Genomic DNA, 20,247 nt, shown 5'->3' with positions numbered 1-20,247 from the left:
TAACCATGCACTGGGACTTAATTTCTGTGCTCATGTCTATACACTTTTGACTAATTTTCACAGCACTCATTGACTCCTTTTCTGTGTGTACACAGGCTTGGTAGCTATCTCTTGTACTAGTAGCAGGGCATCGTGTGCTTACAGGTGGTACCATTATTTGTTTTGTCAAAGCGCAGAATGTGTGTCACCCCTCCCCCTCACGCACTATAGTTTCGTACAAAGTGGTGCATTTATGTACATAAACGCTTTCTGAGGAATTCTTTTGTGTAAATATTTTTACTCTGTACTATAATTTGGCATCATAGCTTGATTGAACTCTGCATATTTAGTTTTATCGCTTATTTCCTGTCTGCGTGATACCCATGGGCTAACTTTTTAAGCTGCGTTTGCAACAGGCCATCCTATGCTTAATGATGGCACTAGTGTTTGTTTTTCAGTTTATGTAATGTGTGCAGGTCACCCTTATGAGCACACTTTGCAGTAGGACTGGAACATCTGTAGATGACAGCTAGCGATTAGTATTCACACTTAGTACTTTGTTACCTGAAACATTTCTGGTTTCAGTGTCGGGTTAGAGTGCTTAGTGACACACTGCTAGTGGAGGAATACACACCATATGTTTTCAGCGCCTGCTTAGTTGGTTGTAAGAGCCTTAATAAACATTTTCACCAAAATGCATTTGTGTTGTTAATGCATTACCTTCACTATTGAATGTTGAGCGTTCTTTAAAGAAATTTTAAAAATTCAAATATTGTAAGACACTCTACTGGAAATATTAAAGGTGTGGTCTATTCCCCCGATGCGTAGCAAAATCTTTCTTTCTATTACAGTTTTTCCGTATCTCGCATCGAGAAGTTAAGACTGCAATAGAAAACCAATCGGGAACGTTTTTAAAGATAGCAAAAATGTTAGCAGCAAACAACTTCAAATCTTCCAAGGGCAGACCTGCGGATACACTGATTGTGATAGTGAAATCTTAGAATCCATACCTCCGCGAAGACATCCTTTCGGCGTGTCATGATGAACCCACCTCTGGCCACTTGGGATTTGCACGCACGCTCGCTCGAGTGCGTCAGGCCTATTATTGACCTAAACTTGCAAATACCACCACCGCTACGTCACAGGTTGCCGTGAGTGCCAGCGCCGTAAGTCACCACCGCTAAAGCCCGCAGGTTTGCTCCAACGAATTTCGCCACCTCGCACACCTTTTGACCAAGTTGCCATCGATTTTCTGGGCCCATTCCCTGCGTCGTCTTCTGGCAATAAATGGATTACAGTTGTGACTGATTATTTGACGCTCTATGCGGAAACCAAGGCGATGCCGCACGGTGCATTCTTTGAAATCGCGCACTTCTTCATACACCACATTTTTTTGCGACACGGCGCCCCGTCCTCCGTCATCACCGATAGGGGCACCGCGTTTACAGCGCAGCTCATGCACGAGGCGTTCCAGCTGAGTCACACGACCCACCGCAAGACTACCGCATACCACCCGCAGTCAAACGGGCTCACGGAGCGCCTCAACAAAACCTTGGCGGACGCGCTCGCAATGTACGTGATGTCGCGTGATGTCGAAACGATGCTCGACGCCATGCTTCCGTGCTCCCCTGACGACCAGGCGCTCACGCCAGACGCCGAGGGATTTCCCGGCACGCAGAGGAAGCCCGCCTACTGGCCCGTATGCACATCCGCCGGCAGCAGGCAACGGATGCACAACGCTATAACCGACGACACCAAGACGTCGACTACCACCCTGGCAAAGGGGTATGGACTCCGGTACGTCGCCCAGGCCTGTCGGAGAAGCTACTGAGCTGTTACTTTGGACCGTACACAGTGCTGCGCCGCATCACGGATGTGACGTATGACAGTCTGCCGAGTTCGCGCCGTCGAGCTCAGCCTGAGGTCGTGCATGTACTGCGTATGAAGCCTTACTTTATGCAGTAACGGGCGTCTCTTGCACGCTTTCTTTTGTTTTATTTTTGCCTGCAGCCGTTCGGCGGCCCTTTGTTCGCTGGGTTTACTAGTAACTCCCGTTCGCTCCAAGTGCGCCCACGTTTTTGCTTCCTTTTTTGGGGCGGAGGGGGATTAATGCCGCCAGGTGTCCCCGGGTGGCGCCTTGAGGACAAAGAAGTGAGAGACGCGCGTGCTCTTGCAGCCTGGACATTGCTTTACTGCTTGCGGCCTGTGCCTAGCCCTTTTGATTCCCCAACCTATTTGTGACAGTATGAAAAAATTGCGTATATAAGCTATTTCCCGTTTAAAAATGCTTTCGTCCAGAATTGCCGGAAATTCAACATACTAAACAAACAATGATGTGCAAAGGCCACGACTTTCCACATTATGTTGGCCGCACTTAATAAGCTATAGCTAGCTGAAAATAGGTGACCATGCTTGAAACTAGGGGATTAATAAGCTACACTGGATATGCCTTGCATAAGATAAAGACGCATGAGTCAAATACCCCATATGGGCTCAGCATGGGCTCAACATCCCTTCTTACACGAGGCTCGGAAAGATTCTTTGTTCTGCAAAGGTTGCACGTCCAAATCGTGCAGAGAGATTTTATGGAAACAAATGCACTTGATGAGCTACAAGCTACCAGGCCAATTGGCCCTAAGTTAGATATTCATGACAGTTTTGCATTAAATGCGCTGCAGAAGAAGCATGTATTTAAAAAAATATTTCGTCCCTTTGTAGCTGAAGGGCCCATGGCTAATTTAAAGATGTGTATATGGATCAGCGCGTGAATGAGTACCTTATTGATTGTATTCATACCTGCACACGGGAGCGAATCTATTCATGACGAGTGAAACTGCCTCAAAAGTAGTTTACCAGCTTTGCAAAAGACGCACTTTGCTACTTTTTAATTCATCACGTGTGACACACGTCATTGGTGTAAGATAGTAACACGCAAATCGGCTCCGAAAGATCAATATCAAACGCACCGTTGTTTGCCAACGTTAGCAGCCATGGCGCACGACGAGCAGGGATCCCACCGACGCTGCGTTGTTCAAGCGTTTCGTGAAAGAAGCTATCTCGAAAGTGCGCCGCTCGCCGCAGTCCTCCTGCACGGCCAACCAACGTCCTCCCAAATACACAACCACACACCGACCGGCGCACAGGTGAGGTGAACCTTTTCCGACACCGGCCCGAGAAAGACGATTTCGCCCGCCGCTTACCTCAGAGCAAAACACTTCTCGTTGCTACCGTACGCCACATGGCCTACGAAACGTAGCTCAGAATGGCTGAGAGCGGCTTCCTGTTTTTTCAGTGTTGGGCGACGTAAAAAAGCCTACTGGTTGAAATAATCAACGCTCTTCGCAAGTCCAACCATGATTCAGTAGTGCCGCCTCTTCGTGGGATTAATTGCAATGCATCGATTGCTACACGTCACCACGCCAAGTTTGGCGAAAATATATCAAATCAACGATTATTTGCCGCATTTGAAAACAATCCTACATGCGTGCGCAACGTTATGACGCCAGGCATGTCGACTTCAACACGCAAAGCTCAACACACCATGTGGAAAAGCCCGTGCACCGCCATCGAGAAACACGTTCGGGCACTCGGGCCCTTAGCAACAATGAAGCCTTACACCGTTGCTAGTGGCCCGAGTTGTTATAGCAGCAAGGACAACGTTGTCAGTGGCCGGAATTTTTAAGCCTAAATTCTGACGTTATTTCCGTCACATTTTTGCCAATGCATTGGGATTATGAAGAGCCTCTCGTCAGTCTTCCTTCATCCCTGCTCGGCTACTACGGTGTCAGTATAGTCTGATGCAGTGGCCAACGAGCTGATCTGTTCGCGCCACCACAGGTTCGAAAACCACTCGGAGCCATAGAGTGTTTACCATAACATTTTTGCATAGTTCCCCACAAGGCAAGTTCCACACAACTCAGCGGGCAGGTTTCCCTTTGCCCATTGTGGTAGATGGGCCACCTGGCAGTGGCTTCAGACAAACGTCGTCGAAATCTGAGATTGGGGGTTTTAGTGCTTCTTGAACTTCATGCCGCCATATTTATCGACTTTTTAAAGCCAGCATTTCCAATGACATTCTCCTCACTGCGCCTTGAAGTACCCTATAGGTTTCAATTAGCACCGACCTATGTTCTGCCTTGCGACCTCTGAAAGCTGGGCACCAAACGACCGCCCCTCTTTGTGACTTGGTGGCCGATTTCTGGCTGAGCTTGCCTCGATGAGTTGAGGTCTCCTGAGAGACCGAAACGGCTACTCTACACGCTCTAAGGATGTCAGGGAGCCCACGCAACTACTGCGTCATTACACCATCTAAAACCTCCACGTACCACAAGCCATTACAAAGTGGAAACGCAGAAATTTCCGCCCGCTGACAAAACGTTGGATAATGCGCCTGAGGCCACCAGCAGGAGACTCTAAACGAGGTCCTTTCTTGGCCCCTATCTATTGGCAAAAATGTACCCGGATGAATTTAATCCTAAGGGAAGGTTCTATGGCGAAACAGCGACATATGATCATATACCATGGCGATGTAAAGACCCCCCCCCCCCCTCAGAAGGTCTAGTAAAAATTTTTTCTCTTGATCAATGGGAGGCCGTTCTGGTCAGCTCGGATCCGGGCATTCAAGCCTTGGCACCAGAGTAAGCCGCTAAGGTCGCCGCAAGCCACAGTAAACGTTTTCCAGTTCAATCCACACGAAACAATTCTTAGGGCACTCAAGTATGCTTACACGCAAGAATGCAAAAACATGTGCTTTGAGGAAAGGAATCGTTTTTGAGGAAAGCAAAGGGCGCCGTAGCTATGAGATCCCGGCATCTCGGTGAGCACCTAAACCAAGCCTTAAACTTTGAAAGTGAAACCATTACTACTCCCCTCCTTAGCGCCTTAGCCGTATGCGCCAGTATGACCTTAAACCGAGGAGAAACCACGTGACAGCTATGACGTCACTCAACCGCCGCCGCCTAAACCGAGCGCTCGCCTTTGTTTCTAAGGCCATCGGCATTCACTGTGTGCATTGGTGTTGGCGTTTAGAACGTTCTAGACTCCTATGATTCTGAGGAAACGAAGGAAAACTGCCTACCTGGGTAAGTGGACGCCTCAAACGCGCTTTCAGGTACGTGACGGTTGTAAGAGAGAGAAGTGGGCTGCATGCGTCAGCGCTGACAACGTTGCGGCAGACATGCAGCACTGCAGCAATAGGCCGCAGCGTTCACTGGCTGAACGCCCCTTCGCGATCTGCCATTAATTCAACTGCCACCTCAGGCAATGTGCTCGCGCTCCCTATCTAGTGTGCGGAACGCACTTAACGTTACAGATGCCAAGCCGCGTCTACTTCCCCAATACACCACAACTTTCGCTCTCTAATCAGGTTCAGCAGTAGTTAAACCGCAGGTAATTTTTTGTGACCTATTGTGTGAACCATGACTCGGCAAGTTTTGTGACCATTTTGTGACCCATGACTCAGCACTTTTGACCATGACTCAGCATTTTTGTGACCCATTTTGAGTCCATGACTTATGATCATGACAAATGGCTTTGATGACCACGACTCAATCCCTGTGAGAGAGACAGAATGAAAAGGAAAGGCAGGGAGGTTAACCAGATGTGAGTCTCCGGTTTGCTACCCTACACTGATGATGGGGGATAGGGGTTAGAAAGATGACAGAGAGGAAAACGCAAAAAAGGAACGTGCACACATGGAGACACACAGACACAAGGCGTCCCAGTTAAAGTCTTTCACACAGGCTGGTAGATTGTAAGAAGCGCAAAAGCGCTTGCACGGCCTTCTTCTGCGACGGTAGGTCCTTTCGATGTTGTAGAATTCTTTTTTCGGATAGCGGTTGGTAGTACAGTTGGTCAAGTTCATGGCTAAGGCATGCCCTCTGTGGACTGACTGTACTGCGGGCTTAGAGGTAGAGCGTCCGCCTCGCATACAAGAGGACCACGGTTTGAATCTCTGTGCGCGCAATCCTTCACCGGGTTTGAAAAAAAGAAACTCCGCCTGACGAAGGAATTGTATAGCCAGGTCCGGGGTGCGGCCTGATCTCGGTGACGAGAACCTACAACGAACTCCTTCACCAGAACAATATTTGGCCACCTTGGCGTAGTACTTGGCCGCAACCTTCTATGAGCAAACTAACCCTCGGCCCTCAGTCCCCAGCGGCTACGGAGCAACTGACCAAGGCGGCGGTCAGACCTGTGACGCCGCGGATGGTGCTAAGAATCTCTGGCTCCAGACAGGCCGCCATTGGAATCTGAACCTCGCCACGTTTTACGCTAGAACGTTACCTAGGAAGGCTGGCCTAGCAGTGCAGTTTGTGGGGGTTGAATTGGGGAGATAAGTACGTTCTCCCCGCTTAATCGCGGCTGGCACGGTTCAAAGCCGCCCGGACCCCACCCCGTCATCGCGTACGCTACCGAGCGCTCGAGCGCACGGCGGGCCTTGCTCTGAGGGAACAAAGGAACGACACATTGGCTGACACAAACAGGCATTTATTGCTACAGAAACAATAACGCCAGCTAGCAACAAGGTACGCTAATGAATCGAGGTCGTCCGACTCACCAGCAAGGTTCCGAGCGAATGTTCGCCCGCGCTAGGGCAAGAGATGCTCCAAAGGCCTGACGGGACGAGTACGGGAGCCTGTCTCCCCGTCGCTTCCTCGCCCCGCCGACGAAGAGCGGAGCCGCGAGCGACACGCCCGCCCGCGCCGACGATCCCTGCCGTAGCGCCCATGCCCCCTCTCCCGCGCGCGGGCTTTTGCAGACTCTCGCGCAGCGATGCTGGCGCCCTCTCTTGCCAGTTAATGTCACTGACAAGGACTTAGTGAAGTTAGGAGGACAGGCGGGGTGTATACAGCACTAAAGGACGGGCAAATACTGTGCTATCGCGTATAAGCGGACAGACGACAATTAGGTGTGGGATTCGTCATTAAACAGGGTATAGCTGGCCACGTAGAGGAGCTCTACAGCAGTAACGAAAAGGCGGCAGCTATCGCAATTAGGCATAATAAGTGGTACAAGCTGCAGGTGGTGCAGGTCTACGCACCTACATCCAGCCGTGATGATCAGTCCGTTGAAAGTTGATATGAAGACCTGGAATCGGCAATTAATGAGGTGAAATCACAGTACACCGCACTGATGGGTGACCTTAATGCGACGGTGGGCAAGTAGGCTGCCGTCCAGGCGGTAGGCCATCATAGGATATGTTCTAGGAATAGCAGGAGATAGTTATTAGTAGAGTTCGCAGATATAAATGATTTACGGAACATTAACACTTTCTTCCGCAAATGAGAGGACAGGAAGTGGACCTGAAAGAGCCGCGATGGTGAGACTAATAATGAAATCGACTTGATACTATGCGCTCAACCTGGTATCGTGAAGGATGTGGACGTCCTCGGAAATGTGCGATGTAGCGACCACAGAATGGTAAGGTCTCGAATTAGCTTAGACATGAAGAGGGAAGGGAAGAAGCTAGTGAAGAGGATGTCCATTAACGAGTTAGTGGTAAGAGGGAAAAAAGAGGAATTCCGGATATCGCTGCAGAATAGATATTCAGCCTTAACTGAGGAAGACAATCTTAATGTCCGTACAATTAACGATAATCTGACAGGTATCACTAAGGAGTGCGCAGTAGAAGTAGGCGGTTGGACGGCTCAACAGGATACCGACAAGCTACCTCAGGAGACGAAATATCTGATTAAGAAACGCCAAAGCATGAGGGCATCTATGTCTACAAACAGAACATGACTAGCAGAGCTATCAAAGTTAATAAATAAGCGCTAGGTAGCCGGCATAAGGAAGTTTAATATGGAGAGAGTCGAGAATGCTCTAAAGAACAGAGGTACCCTAAAAGCGGTGAAGAGAAAACTAGGCACAGGTAAAAACCCGATGTGTGCGTTAAGAGACAGGAAGGGCAATTTCATTAGCAATTTGGATAAAGTAGTTAAAGTAGCCAAGGTGTTTTGCACAAATTTATACAGTAGCCGATGTAATCAGAACATTATTGATGAAGACAGCAGCGCACAGCAATACGTCATCCCGCCGGTAACGGATGAGGAAGTGAAGAAAGCCTAAGGAGGAATGCAAAGGGGTGTAGGCTTAACGCCTCAGGAGCGAAGGAAACGAGACCACTGCTACGAGCCGACGCCAGAACAGAACTGCCAGCCGTGGCTGCATGAGCCACGACCAGGTGCCGTCTTTATTCTCTTCGCAGAGTGGGGCGCGCTAGCCGGATTGTCGGCGCCGCCCAAGAGAGAGTGCTACAGGGCCCCCCGCCTAGACTGGAAGTCGAAACAGACGGAGGGCCGGCGATGGCGGTCTAGAGTGACGGTCTCTTCGCGGCCGTTTTGAAGGATGGTGGCGGTTTTCGGGGTGCGGCGGAGAACGCGGAAATGTCCGTCGTAAGCCGGTGTGAGTGGAGCTCGGACAGCGTCGCGGCGCACAAAAACGTGGGTCGAAGTGGCCAGGTTGGGGTGTACGAAAATGGTATGGTGGCGGGACGGACGTGGGGGAGTAGGCCGGAGGTCTTTAACGCAGTCCAGCTGGCGTTGGAGGAATTTTTGGGGCTGGGCTGGAAGCTGCTGGGATGTAAAAAAGTCGCCTAGAAGACGCAAAGCACTACCACACACGAGCTCTGCAGCTGAGCACTGTAAGTCTTCTCGGATGACGGCCCTTAGACCAAGCAGCACAAGGGGCAAGGAGTCGACCCAGGGGGCGCAATCGAGGCGGGCAGCGAGGGCGGCCTTCAATTGGCTGTGAAGGTGTTCCAACATGCCGTTAGCACACGGGTGATATGCAGCGGTACGGTAATGCCTGGCGCCGAGAATATTAAGGGAACCAAACAGGGTGGACGTAAACTGGCGTCCAGGGTCGGTTGTTACAGTGCCAGGACAACCAAATCGAGATACCCACGCAGACATTAAGGCGCGCGAAACAGTCTCTGCGGTGATGTCAGGAATGGGGACTGCCTCCGGCCAGCGAGTGAAGCGGTCGACTATGGTCAAGATATAGCGGTAGCCTCGAGAGATGGGTAGAGGGCCCACGATGTCGAGATGAACATGGTCGAAACGACGGCCAGGGGGTAGAAAGGCTTGGGAAGGTGTCTTGGTTTGGCGACAGATCTTGGTCGACTGACAGGGTAGGCACCGGCCCGTCCAAGCGCGCACATCAGCGTTGATTCCGGGCCAAACATAGCGCTGGGTGAGAAGGCGCTGAGTAGCCCGAATGCCTGGATGGCATATGTCATGGAGAGAATGGAAGATAGGGCGACGTAGTGAAGCCGGAACAAAAGGCCGAGGAAAGTCCGTTGAAACATCGCACCACAAGGGCTCAGGCAAGCAAGGATGAGGCACAAGCCGTAACCGGAGAGAACGAGGGTTCGCTCGAAAAGCGGCGAGCTCATCGTCATTTTGCTGGGCAGAAGAGTATGCGGACCAGTCAACGGTGGAAGATGAAGCGTCCACCGCGACTATACGAGACAGGGCGTCAGCGGCGGTGTTGGCTGCACCTTTCACATGCCGGATGTCGTTAGTAAACTCCGAGATATAAGCTAGATGACGGAGTTCACATGACACGTACTTCGATGAGTTGGTCCGGAACACACATTCCAGCGGTTTATGACCGGTTAGCACGTAAAACTTGCATCCTTGTACAAAATGCCGAAAGTGCTGGATAGCGGAGTAGATGGCGGGGAGCTCTCGACCGAAGACGCTGTAGCGGGTCTCAGCAAGAAGTAGCTTCCGAGAGTAAAAAAGACAATGGTCTCCACTCGGAGTTAATGTACTGCTGTAAGACGGCTCCGATGGCCACGCTGGAGGCATCCACCATCAATCTCGTAGGGGCGTCGTTGCGCGGATGGACTAGAAGCACGGTGTTAGCGACTGCTTGCTTCGCGGCAGAAAAGGCGGCCTGGGCTTCTGATGACCAAGATATTGCAGAGGACGGGCCAGCGGTTGGCCGGAGGAGGTCGGTGAGCGGGCGAAGTAGCTCTGCACAGTGCGGGATAAAGCGGCGGGAGAAATTCACCAGCCCCAGGAATTGTCGCTGGAGGCGCAGGGTTGTGGTCAGGGGAAAATTCTCGATGGTCTGGACGTGGGACGCGAGAGGCCGGATACCCACTGAGGATATGTGATGACCTAAACACTCGAGCTCAGAAGCACCGAAAACACACTTGGAGGCATTCACAACCTGGCCGTAGTGCTGCAGACGCTTGAACAAAGCATGTAGGTCTTGCTCATGATCATGAGGTGTAGGGCTGGCGATGAGGACATCGTCAAGGTACGCGAATACACTCGGTAGGCCCCGCGTGACCTCAGCCATGAGCCGCTGGAAGGTTTGAGCCGAATTGCGTAGTCCAAAAGGCATACGGACGTACTCAAACAAACCAAAGGGCCTCGTGATGGCGGTCTTAGGTATGTCGGTGGGTTCAATGGGAATTTGGTGATACGCCTTAACCAGGTCAACTTTGCTAAAAATGGCGCAGCCGACGAGGCGCGATGTAAAGTCCTGGATGTGGGGCAGCGGATAGCTGTCGTGGAATGTGTTGGCATTCAACGCCCGATAGTCGCCGCAGGAACGCCAGTCACCGGGATCACGCTTGGGCACTAGATGCAGCGGAGACGCCCACACGCTGGACGACGGGCGTATAATGCTGAGCTCCAGCATGTGGTCAAGCTCACGTTTGGCGATAGCTAGGCGGTCTCCAAACAAGCGGCGTGGTCGAACAGCTGCGGGTGGACCCCGGGTGATGATGTGGTGTGTCACAGTATGTTTAGCCGCCTGAGTGAAATTGCATGGCTTAGTGAGCTCCAGGAAATACACCAACACTTTTTCGAACTGAGAGGAAGGTATCAGCGTGCGAATGCCCATGGGAGCAAAGTCGGACGAGACTCTCGAGATGGAGAGATGAGTCAGACCGTCGGTAAGGCGACGATGCCGCACGCTGACGTCTAAGTCGAAGTAGGAGAGCAAGTCTGAGCCGATGATCGGGCGAACCACGTCTGCGATGACGAAGACCCATCGAAAAGTGCGGCGTAGACCGAAGTCGAGGGTGAGAGATCGTAGCCCATACGTGGGTATAGACGAGGCGTTGGCAGCACGGAGCGACAGTCCTGATGGCTTCTAACGATCTGCCTTAGTCGGTGGAACCACGCTGATTTCCGCGCCCGTGTCGATAAGAAACCGGGTGCCAGAGAACTTGTCAGTGACCATGAACAGGCGGCTCGAATGACTGGGGGAACCACATGCCGCCGTTAGTGATCCTGGCGGGCGTTTCCCGGCCACGAACAGGGCGGTGTAGACTTTGTGGCCCGGTGGCGAAAACGCCTGTGGTACCAGCAGAGAGATGTAGGGCTGGGACTCCGAGCTTGACGTGAGCGCGAAAGAGCGCGATGATCAAGACGAGACGGACGGGTCTCCAGAGGTCGGCTCCGGAGTGCAGCGACTGAGGCGGCAAGCTCCTCGAGACGGGCCTCAAGGCGCGAAATCGCTGGGTCTCTTGGCGGCAAAAGAGCAGTGACGGACGGGGAGGTGGCCTCATGAATGTTATCTGCGAGCTCAGCCAAGCGGTCGAGGGTGACGTCACCGGCCGCCCCAAGGACGAGGCGGATGGGCTGGGGAAGGCGTTGGAGGAAAAGCTCTCGAAGCAACGCTGAGTGATTGGGGATGTCGCGCTCCCCGAGAAGCTGTTGCATGCGGCGCAGAAGCTGGGAGGGGCGCCGGTCGCCAAGGTCTTCCCCGGTAAGGAGCTGCTGCAGGCAGGTGTGGTCCGACGGCATAAATCTCTCCAGCACCTCGGTTTTCAGGTGCTGATATGGTGTAGCACCCATGGGGGCGGAGAGAACGTCGGATAGCTCACCGGCAACGTCAGGAGGCAGGCTTGAGGCAACATGGCAGTAGCGCGTCGTCTCCGACGTGATGCGGGCTAGGCAAAATTGCGGCTTAACCTGGTGGAACCAAACTTGCGGGTTCTGGGGCCAGAAAGGTGGAAGGCGAAACTGCAGCGACGAGACGTCCTGCGGACGCGAATCCTGCTGCGTGGATGTTGCGGGATCGGTCATTGCTCGTCCTTGGTCACCAATGTAGGCTTAACGCCTCAGGAGCGAAGGAAACGAGACCACTGCTACGAGCCGACACCAGAACAGAACTGCCAGCCGTGGCTGCACGAGCCACGACCAGGTGCCGTCTTTATTCTCTTCGCAGGGTGGCGCGCGCTAGCCGGGTTGTCGGCGCCGCCCATGAGAGGGTGCTACAGGGGTAAAGCAGCTGGTGAGGATCGGAAAACAGCAGATCTCTTTAAGGACAGATTAGAGATTGTGCTAGAAAAACTAGCCACCCTGTATACAGAATGCCTTTTGACCTCGACGTACCAGAAGCTTGTAAGAACGAAAAGATTATCTTAATCCGGTATAAATGAGACGCCAGGGACTTGAAAAATTGCAGACAGATCTGATTACTGACCGTTGCATACACGGTATTTACTAAGGTTAGCGTTAATAGAGTCAGAGGAAACTTAGATTGTAATCAACCAAATGATCAGGCAGGCTTTCGCAAAGGATATTCCACAACAGATCATAAGGTGATAGAGAAATGCACAGAACGTAATGAACCCCTATATATAGCATTCATTGATTACAAGAAAGTATTTGACTCAGTGGATACCTCACCAGTCATACAGGCATTGCGTAATCAGGGCGTAGGAGAGCCTTACGTCAAAACACTTGAAGATATTGAATCGGAAAGACGACAACGAGACTGAGCGAGTGAACGGGTGGACGAAGACGAGGACGACAACGAAGTTCTGACTGTGTTCTGAGTGCCGCTCGTAGCTGTTCCTTCGCTGGTGTACATAGATGTAAGTATATTCTTTGCCGCAACATGTTTGGTGGAGGTGTGCCTTTCCCCTACGTCTACCAACGACGGAGCTCCGCAGCGGCCGACAACTGCCTTCGCTCATCATGACCTAGGACGCCTGCCAGCAAACATCACCATCGGCCATGCCATCACTTGTTCTTTCTGCTCCTCGTGACCCTGGGACGGTTTCTCGCACTTACAACGTTGACGTGGACGACTGGATCCTAATGTATGAACGCGTGAGTACATACAACCGCTGGGATCCAACCCTTATGCTCGCCAATGTCATTTTCTACCTAAAATTCACCGCCCGAGTCTGGTACGAGACTCACGAAGATGACTTGACCAGCTGGGACGTCTGCAAGCAGCAATTGCGCGACTTGTTTGGACGGCCGCTCGGCCGAACACTCGCCGCTAAGAGGGACCTTGCATCCCGAGCTCAAACGTCTACGGAATCCTATGTTTCGTACATTCAGGACGTGTTGGTTCTCTGCAACAAAGTTGACAATAACATGCCCGAATCTGACAAAGTGGGTCACGTGTTGAAGGGGATCGCCGACGAAGCCTTCATTCTGCTCTTCTACAAGAATTGCACTAGAGTCGACGACATTATTAAGGAATGTCGCCGCTTCGAGGAAGCTGAAAGCAGGCGTATTAGCCAGCCGTACACATGCCTCCCCAACACGGCTGCCACTTCCTCATGTGAAGACCGGCTGAACCGGCAGACTCCTGCGCCTCCAGAAAATGTGACCCGCATCATTCGACGCGAACTCGAAGCCATGTCCTCTGCCTCCCTGCACCTACGTGATGGCGACAACCACTTGCCCACCATCTCTATGGTACAAGCCGTCGTCCGTCAAGAGCTTGCAAATCTTGGCCTCCAACCTGTCAGCCCCGTACGTCCTTCATACCCACCCGACATCACTGCGATTGCTCCTGACCGACCTTCCTACTTCGCTCCACGTCGACGCAACCCTAGCGACTGGCGGACACCCGACGACAGGCCCATTTCTTTCCTCTGCCGCCGTATTGACCACATCTCGCGTCACTGTCGCAATTATTGGTCCCGTCGTAGCGCATACAATTCTCTCAGCTCTCACCGCAACGACGAACAGCCCAGCCACTTCACGCCCCCTCCAGCCCAGCAGAGTGCTACAGTCAACAGCCAGTTTTCCCGTCCCCCCTGCGTCGGCAGTCTCGTTCGCCCCTACGCCGTCGCTCCTCTCCTGGCCCCTACGTACGCTCGCAAGCGGAACACTAGACACTGCAGTGTCTGGAAGTGATGCTGCAGTACAGCCCCAGTCCCAAAATCCTCGCTTAGCCCTCGGCGCCCACCAAAATTTGCTCGCTATTCATGTCGATGGAGTCCCTGTCAGAGCCCTGATCGATACGGGCGCGCACGTGTCCGTCATGAGTTCAACTCTCCGACGCCGCCTCAGAAAAGTACTGACCCCTGCACCCAAAGCCGTTCTCCGCGTTGCCGACGGCGGAACGCCTCTTGTGGTGGGACTATGCACAGCCCGTGTGACCATTTCCGGCCGCCATACATCCGTTCTATTCTATGTTCTGTACCAGTGCCCTCATGACGTCATACATGGCCTCGACTTCCTGTCTGAGCATTCAGCCCTCATAAACTGCGCCACCAGTGTTGTCCAGCTTGACCTTCCCCTTTCTGCTGAGTCACCGTCCCCAGTTGTACCTCGCCTTTGTGCTGTCGACTTTGTCCGTCTAATGCCTAAAGCCGCCACTTACATTTCTTTCTCATCTGTTCATCCTGTCCCTGATGGCCCCTACGTAGTCACTCCGGACCTTGACGTCGCCCTCTCGCGAAGTATTGCGCTTGCGCACACTGTCTGCACAATGTCGGCCAACCGAGCGTACCTTCCGGTTCTGAACTTTGGCTCGTCTATCCAACCGCTCCCGCAAGGCATCTCACTCGCCACGCTCTGCCCGGCTGCCAAATGTGCCATATCAGTCGTGGACCCTGCTTACCTTCTACTCATCAAAGCCTGTTTCCTGCGGCCATATCAACCGAGGAACCAACGCAAGACTACGCCGACATGATCTCTTCTGACCTACCGCCGATGCAAGCTCACGATCTTAGGTGCCTTTTATCATCTTTTTGCGACATCTTCGACTTTGATGCACGTGTTTTGGCTCGTACCTCTGTAGTGACGCATCGCATAAACACTGGTGATGCCGCTCCTATCCACAGACGTTCGTACCACGTGTCCAGCGCTGAACGCACCGTCATCAATCAAGAGGTGGACAAGATGCTCGCAAAAGACATCATCGAGCCCTCGTCAAGCCCTTGGGCTTCACCAGTTGTCCTGGTAAAAAAGAATGACGGCAGTTGGCGCTTCTTCGTTGATTACCGGCACCTAAACCGCATCACAAAAAGGATGTATATCCTCTCCCGAGGATCGATGATGCATTAGATTGCCTCCACGGCGCCGAATATTTTTCTTCAGTTGATCTTCGATCGGGGTACTGGCAAATTGCCGCTGATGAAAAGGACCGCGAAAAGACCACCTTCGTGACGCCTGAAGGCTTATACCAATTTAAAGTCATGTCATTCGGACTCTGTAACGCGCTGGTTACCTTTGAACAAATGATGGACTCCCTTCTTCGCGGCTTTAAGTGGTCGACCTGCCTCTGCTACCTTCACGATGTTGTGGTTCCTCCCTCGTTCAATTGCTAACCTCTCCGCCCATCTTAGCCCATTTTGACCCGTCGTCTCCCACAGAGGTTCGCACCGACGCCTCCGGATATGGGATCGGTGACATGCTAGCCCAACGTCAACAGGGACAAGATTGCGTCATCGCTTATGCCAGCCGCCTACTTTGCGCCGCAGGGAAAAATCACTTCATTACTGAGCGCGAGTGTCTCGCCCTTGTCTGGGCTGTAGCTAAAGTCCGCCCGTACCTGTTCGGCCACTCATTCGCTGTCGTCACTGATCACCACGCTCTATGTTGGCTCAAGAAAAAAAAGAGTACAACAGCTGTATCTTACCGGTACTCGCCTAAGGGGAAGAAACGTGGAGGCTAAACAAAAACGTTCAGCTTAAGGACAACGGCGCGAGCATTTGAAAGGAGAATGATAGGTGTAACGTTAAGAGACGGGAACAGGGCAGAGTGGTTGAGGGAACAAGCGCGGGCTAGTGACATCCTAGTCGAAATCAACAGGATGAAATGGTCTTGGGTATGGCATGTAATGCAAAGGAAAGATAACCACTGGTCCTTAAGGGTAACGGATTGGATTCCAAGAGAAGGCAAGCGTAGCAGGGGGCGGAAGAAGGTTAGGTGGGCGGATGATATTAAGACGTTTGAAGGCATAGGATGGGTGCAACTGGCAAAGGACAAGGTTAATTGAACAGACAAGGGTGAGGTCTTTGCCCTGCAGTGGGTGTAGTCAGGCTGATGATGAGGATGACAGTGACTCCGCTTATTACCACATTGATTATGATTCCGATCATGATTCATGGCTTCGTATTCATTGATTCATGACTTCGTTCATGATTCATGACTTCGTACTTCATACTCATTTTTTTTACGCTCTGCCACGGCTGAATAAGATTACAGTTCTGGTCAAGGGTTGTGATTCAATCGCACGTGAAATTATGGAAGCATTTTTCGTAAAGAAAAGAGGAGGTTCATGTATTAGTGATTCTTCGATTTTACTGTTCAATAGCGAGGTAGCCTTCCTCGAAAAGACAATGTAAGTTCTGGCCTTTGTGTTACTAATTGTCGCATTTTGTAGCCTTTCACTGCGCATGATCAAAGTGCATTCTTTTTTCTTCAAATATGTAATGTGCCCGTTGAATAAAATCAGTTGTACGTTTGTGCTCGTCCTGCACCCTGACGTGTGTGTGCTTCGTGCAATTACCATGTCTGAAGAACTCATGACTCATTACAATGACTCACATGACCTTGAGAATGATCTGAAACTCTACACATCAGTTGTCTTACATATTTAATCATCACTACTGTATACTTGCTGTTGACGTCATATCGAAATACAGATTTCGCTTCCACATTTTGCGTCCGCATTTTGCGGACATGTCAGCTGCCATCATAGACTAGTATTGCTTTCCCATTAATAAAACTTTTAGAGACGTTCTCCAGGAGTAATGCGCTGGCGGCAACAGGGCACTACAAGTGAACAGTAAGTTGTGACAGCTTTCTTACCCATTGTATCCACAGCCATAGAAACCGCCATGATTATCAGGTATAGCGTTGAGTGTTGCATCTGAAAATAAAGCAACCAACGATGACGAAATATATCATCTGATATCTTAACGTGTGTAAGAGGTATTTGGCGCTTGTGAGTGCTGCTGAAAGGAACACCTCAGCTGTTTGTGCCCTTTTTGAAGAGCGACTTACATTCTGGAAGCTTTTCTTAGTGTCAGGATCAGACGTTAACTAAATTCGAAGCGCACGCACTACTTACGACAGAAAGTTGCATCAAGATAAAAAGCAGTGAGTCCGACAAAAACAGGCTAGTGCTGATTTAGCCGTTCTCCAGCCTTTCACTTTTGGGTTTCTCAGTCGGCTGCCTCATGCCGTGCAATCATTTGGAGCCTCTTTATCGTTAGCAGGTATTCGGGACAACCGCCAGCTAGCACCGCAAAACCTTGCAGCGTGTTCTTCAGTGGGAATAAAAGCCACTTTGCAGTACAACTAAAGGCAGATGTAATAGAGTGCATTTATTCGAAGAATTTATATTCTCGGTGATCGCTAGAAGGCGTAAAAGGCAGCGGCGTTTCGATGCCTGGCAAACGTTCACTACAGCGCCGCTCGCGGTTTAAACACTAGACATCTTCAGGGTGACAAAACCAGGATTTTTGAAGAAACTAGCTTCACTTGCGTATTTTCCAGCTAGTTTAATTAGAACAAAGAAGGATCCTTCCGATATTCAGTGAAAGTTTTGTCATCAAAACAAGCAACACTCTTCAAAACTGACATTCTCACACTGCACGGCTACAAGTCGAGGCATACACACACTTGTACAGGTCGCGAAGTATCCAAATGATCCGACTCCGCACTACACCTGCAATAAGGTTCTTCGATCGAACCTTCATTACAACTGTATATTATAGGTAGAGAAGAAATATATGTGTCAGTTTCTTGGCACGCGCCATACGGCGCAAAATTCAGTGAACTCAACCATTGTCCCAAATACGTGGTAATGTGTCGACATGTACAGCGTGGGGCTCTACTTAGCTTTGAGACACCTGTCACTTTATTATTTTTATTTATGCGATATACCTCGCTTACTGAAAATGCAATTACACTGCCTTTCTTTTATAGCCGCACAGTTTTTCTGTCTTCACCACACAGATGGCCATTTACGCATGTTGTACTCCTCAGGCTTCCCATCCACAGGTTACTGGCCGTTCTTCATGAGCGCTGTTAGAAACAGCGCAACGCTTCCTACGTCTGCAAAGTTCAAATGCAATGATTGAAGGCATTCACACCGTTTTGCCTTTACGCGAGGATAAACATGGGCCAGGAACTCAATTTCGGGATGATATAGCGCATCACCTATTGTCTTGAGGTCCTCTCAAAAATTCTCAATCTAAAATGCCGAACAGAATTGATATTGATGTGCTTATATTATAACTGTTCAAAATCTTGTTTCCGTTTGGCCTGGTGCATTTACCTCTACTGCTGAGCAGTTTAAAAAAGAGAAAAATTTCTTTATTTGGCGCGAAATTTTATTTCGTATTCTCCCAATATCTCGCCGATATCACGCTGGTACGAGCGCTTAGAAGCCAATCTATACATTTAAACCATTGACTTTTTTCAATACCTCTGCTATTATTGTGGCGTGAAGGTCGCGCACTTCAGGCTTCATATCCGTACAGCCATCTTAGTCTGCGCAACAGAAGATAAGTTCGGAAATTTTAAAGCATGAGCGCCCAGATAGAAGCACAATGAGAAGCCCCTAAGTAGAATGCCCCTAAGTAGAATGAAATCGTTAGTGCGAAGCCACCAACCTTTGCGCAGGACGTCTCGATGTCGGAGTACTGGCCTAGTGCAGCTGCTTTTGTAGACTAGCTAACCAAGAGCTCCAATGGCTTTTTAAGCTATCTGCCTTCGTTCCATCGGCGGCCATGATCGGTGAAAGAATCATCGTTCTCTCGACGGATTCGTCAGCTCGCCGATCATGTGTTAAGTGTGTTTTTTTTCTTTTTTCCTTCCACCACGCGCAGTGTGCTTTGATTGGCGGGAATTTGTGGATGACTTATTTGCCTTTCCTGCATACATGCTAGGCTTCAAGGCGCTTCTACATCTTGCTCTTACTATAGAGAGCCGCATTTCGCAATTTATTGGTTTTCCCACAGGGAACCATCTAATCTCAAGCACGACGCCGGGAAATGGCATTTCCGCAGGCGTTGTCATCCAGGCCTGCCCCATCACGCTAGCAGAAGTTCCTCACAGAGCATACTGCTGGGTTGCCGGCTTTTTCTTTTTTTTTGTCTGTGCATTTAGCAAAACAAATGAGCGGGTTCCATATCTGCGCAAAGCAGAGCCGGAATCACATGCATATTTATGTGGCTAGATTATCATGGGTGCTTGTACGGTATGGCAGCCACTGTTGGTGGGCCTATCGCAAAAAATAGAAACAATGAAAAGCACACTAAAAAGAACGTAGCATGTAATAAGAAGAAAAACCTAGAATATATTCAAGTAGTAATAATAGCAGCATTATGCGTTTTCCATGCTCTAGACCACAAATGTGCAGTGCTGTAGTTAGGAAAAATTGCGCTGTGATGTCAAGTGTATCATGCGCCAAAATCAAGGGTCAAAGAAGAAACCATGATATCGAGGTAGTATTTAACTGTCGCAACAGTGCAGCAATTAGCGGCTGAAAAATCGCCACACTAACGGTAAACTATATATTATAGCAGGCTCAACTGCACACTGAGGTGCAAAAGCACCAAAAAGAATATAAATTAAGCGCGCACAAGTTGTTTAAAAAAAATGCACACCAATTTGCAGTTTAGAATTATTCCTCAGGTATCAGAGAAGGGGCTGGCAACAGCTATGGCTCCACAGCTTGAAGGGCTTTATATGAGCGGATCTATGGGCCTCTTGGTGGGGGCATGCGAATGTTAATCAGCAAATGACTCTACGTGCGCTAAAGGTTTTTTAAAAAGAGGTGACGGTTTTTCGTAAGAAAGGTTCTTGTTGACGGGCAGAGGGGGAAAGGGAGGTGGATGGTGGTCACCTGCCATGGTACCCTCAACCTTCACTTTAATTAGCTCCTGGACGTGAAGATCCTCGTCGCGCCCACAAGGCATCAGTATACGCCTCACAAGTTTCCACATTTCATTCATAGCCAACCATGCTTTTTAGAAGCAATTTAGTGAATGCACTTGGAGATAAATCACACAGACTTTAAGCATAGTGCAGTGCA

At 50.4% G+C, this 20,247-nt stretch overlaps 1 protein-coding gene across 1 annotated transcript in view; it reads right to left on the bottom strand.

Moving 5' to 3' along the window:
• The window catches only part of LOC144134829 (uncharacterized), a 32,282-nt gene extending 13,367 nt beyond the window's left edge, over nucleotides 1–18,915 (bottom strand). Inside the window, exons 1-2 of the mRNA XM_077667654.1 lie at nucleotides 18,824–18,915; nucleotides 17,013–17,073 (exon numbers count right to left, since the gene is read on the bottom strand). Coding sequence (XP_077523780.1) covers nucleotides 17,013–17,073 — 61 coding nt within the window. The 5' untranslated portion in view covers nucleotides 18,824–18,915. The remainder of the gene's footprint in view (nucleotides 1–17,012; nucleotides 17,074–18,823) is intronic.
• Nucleotides 18,916–20,247: the final 1,332 nt, after the last annotated feature.

The sequence above is a fragment of the Amblyomma americanum genome, chromosome 5 (assembly GCF_052857255.1).
Source record: "Amblyomma americanum isolate KBUSLIRL-KWMA chromosome 5, ASM5285725v1, whole genome shotgun sequence".
NCBI classification, from domain to species: Eukaryota; Metazoa; Arthropoda; class Arachnida; order Ixodida; family Ixodidae; genus Amblyomma; species Amblyomma americanum.
Note: the sequence above shows the minus strand (reverse complement) of the source record. Positions and strands in the feature narration are given on the sequence as shown.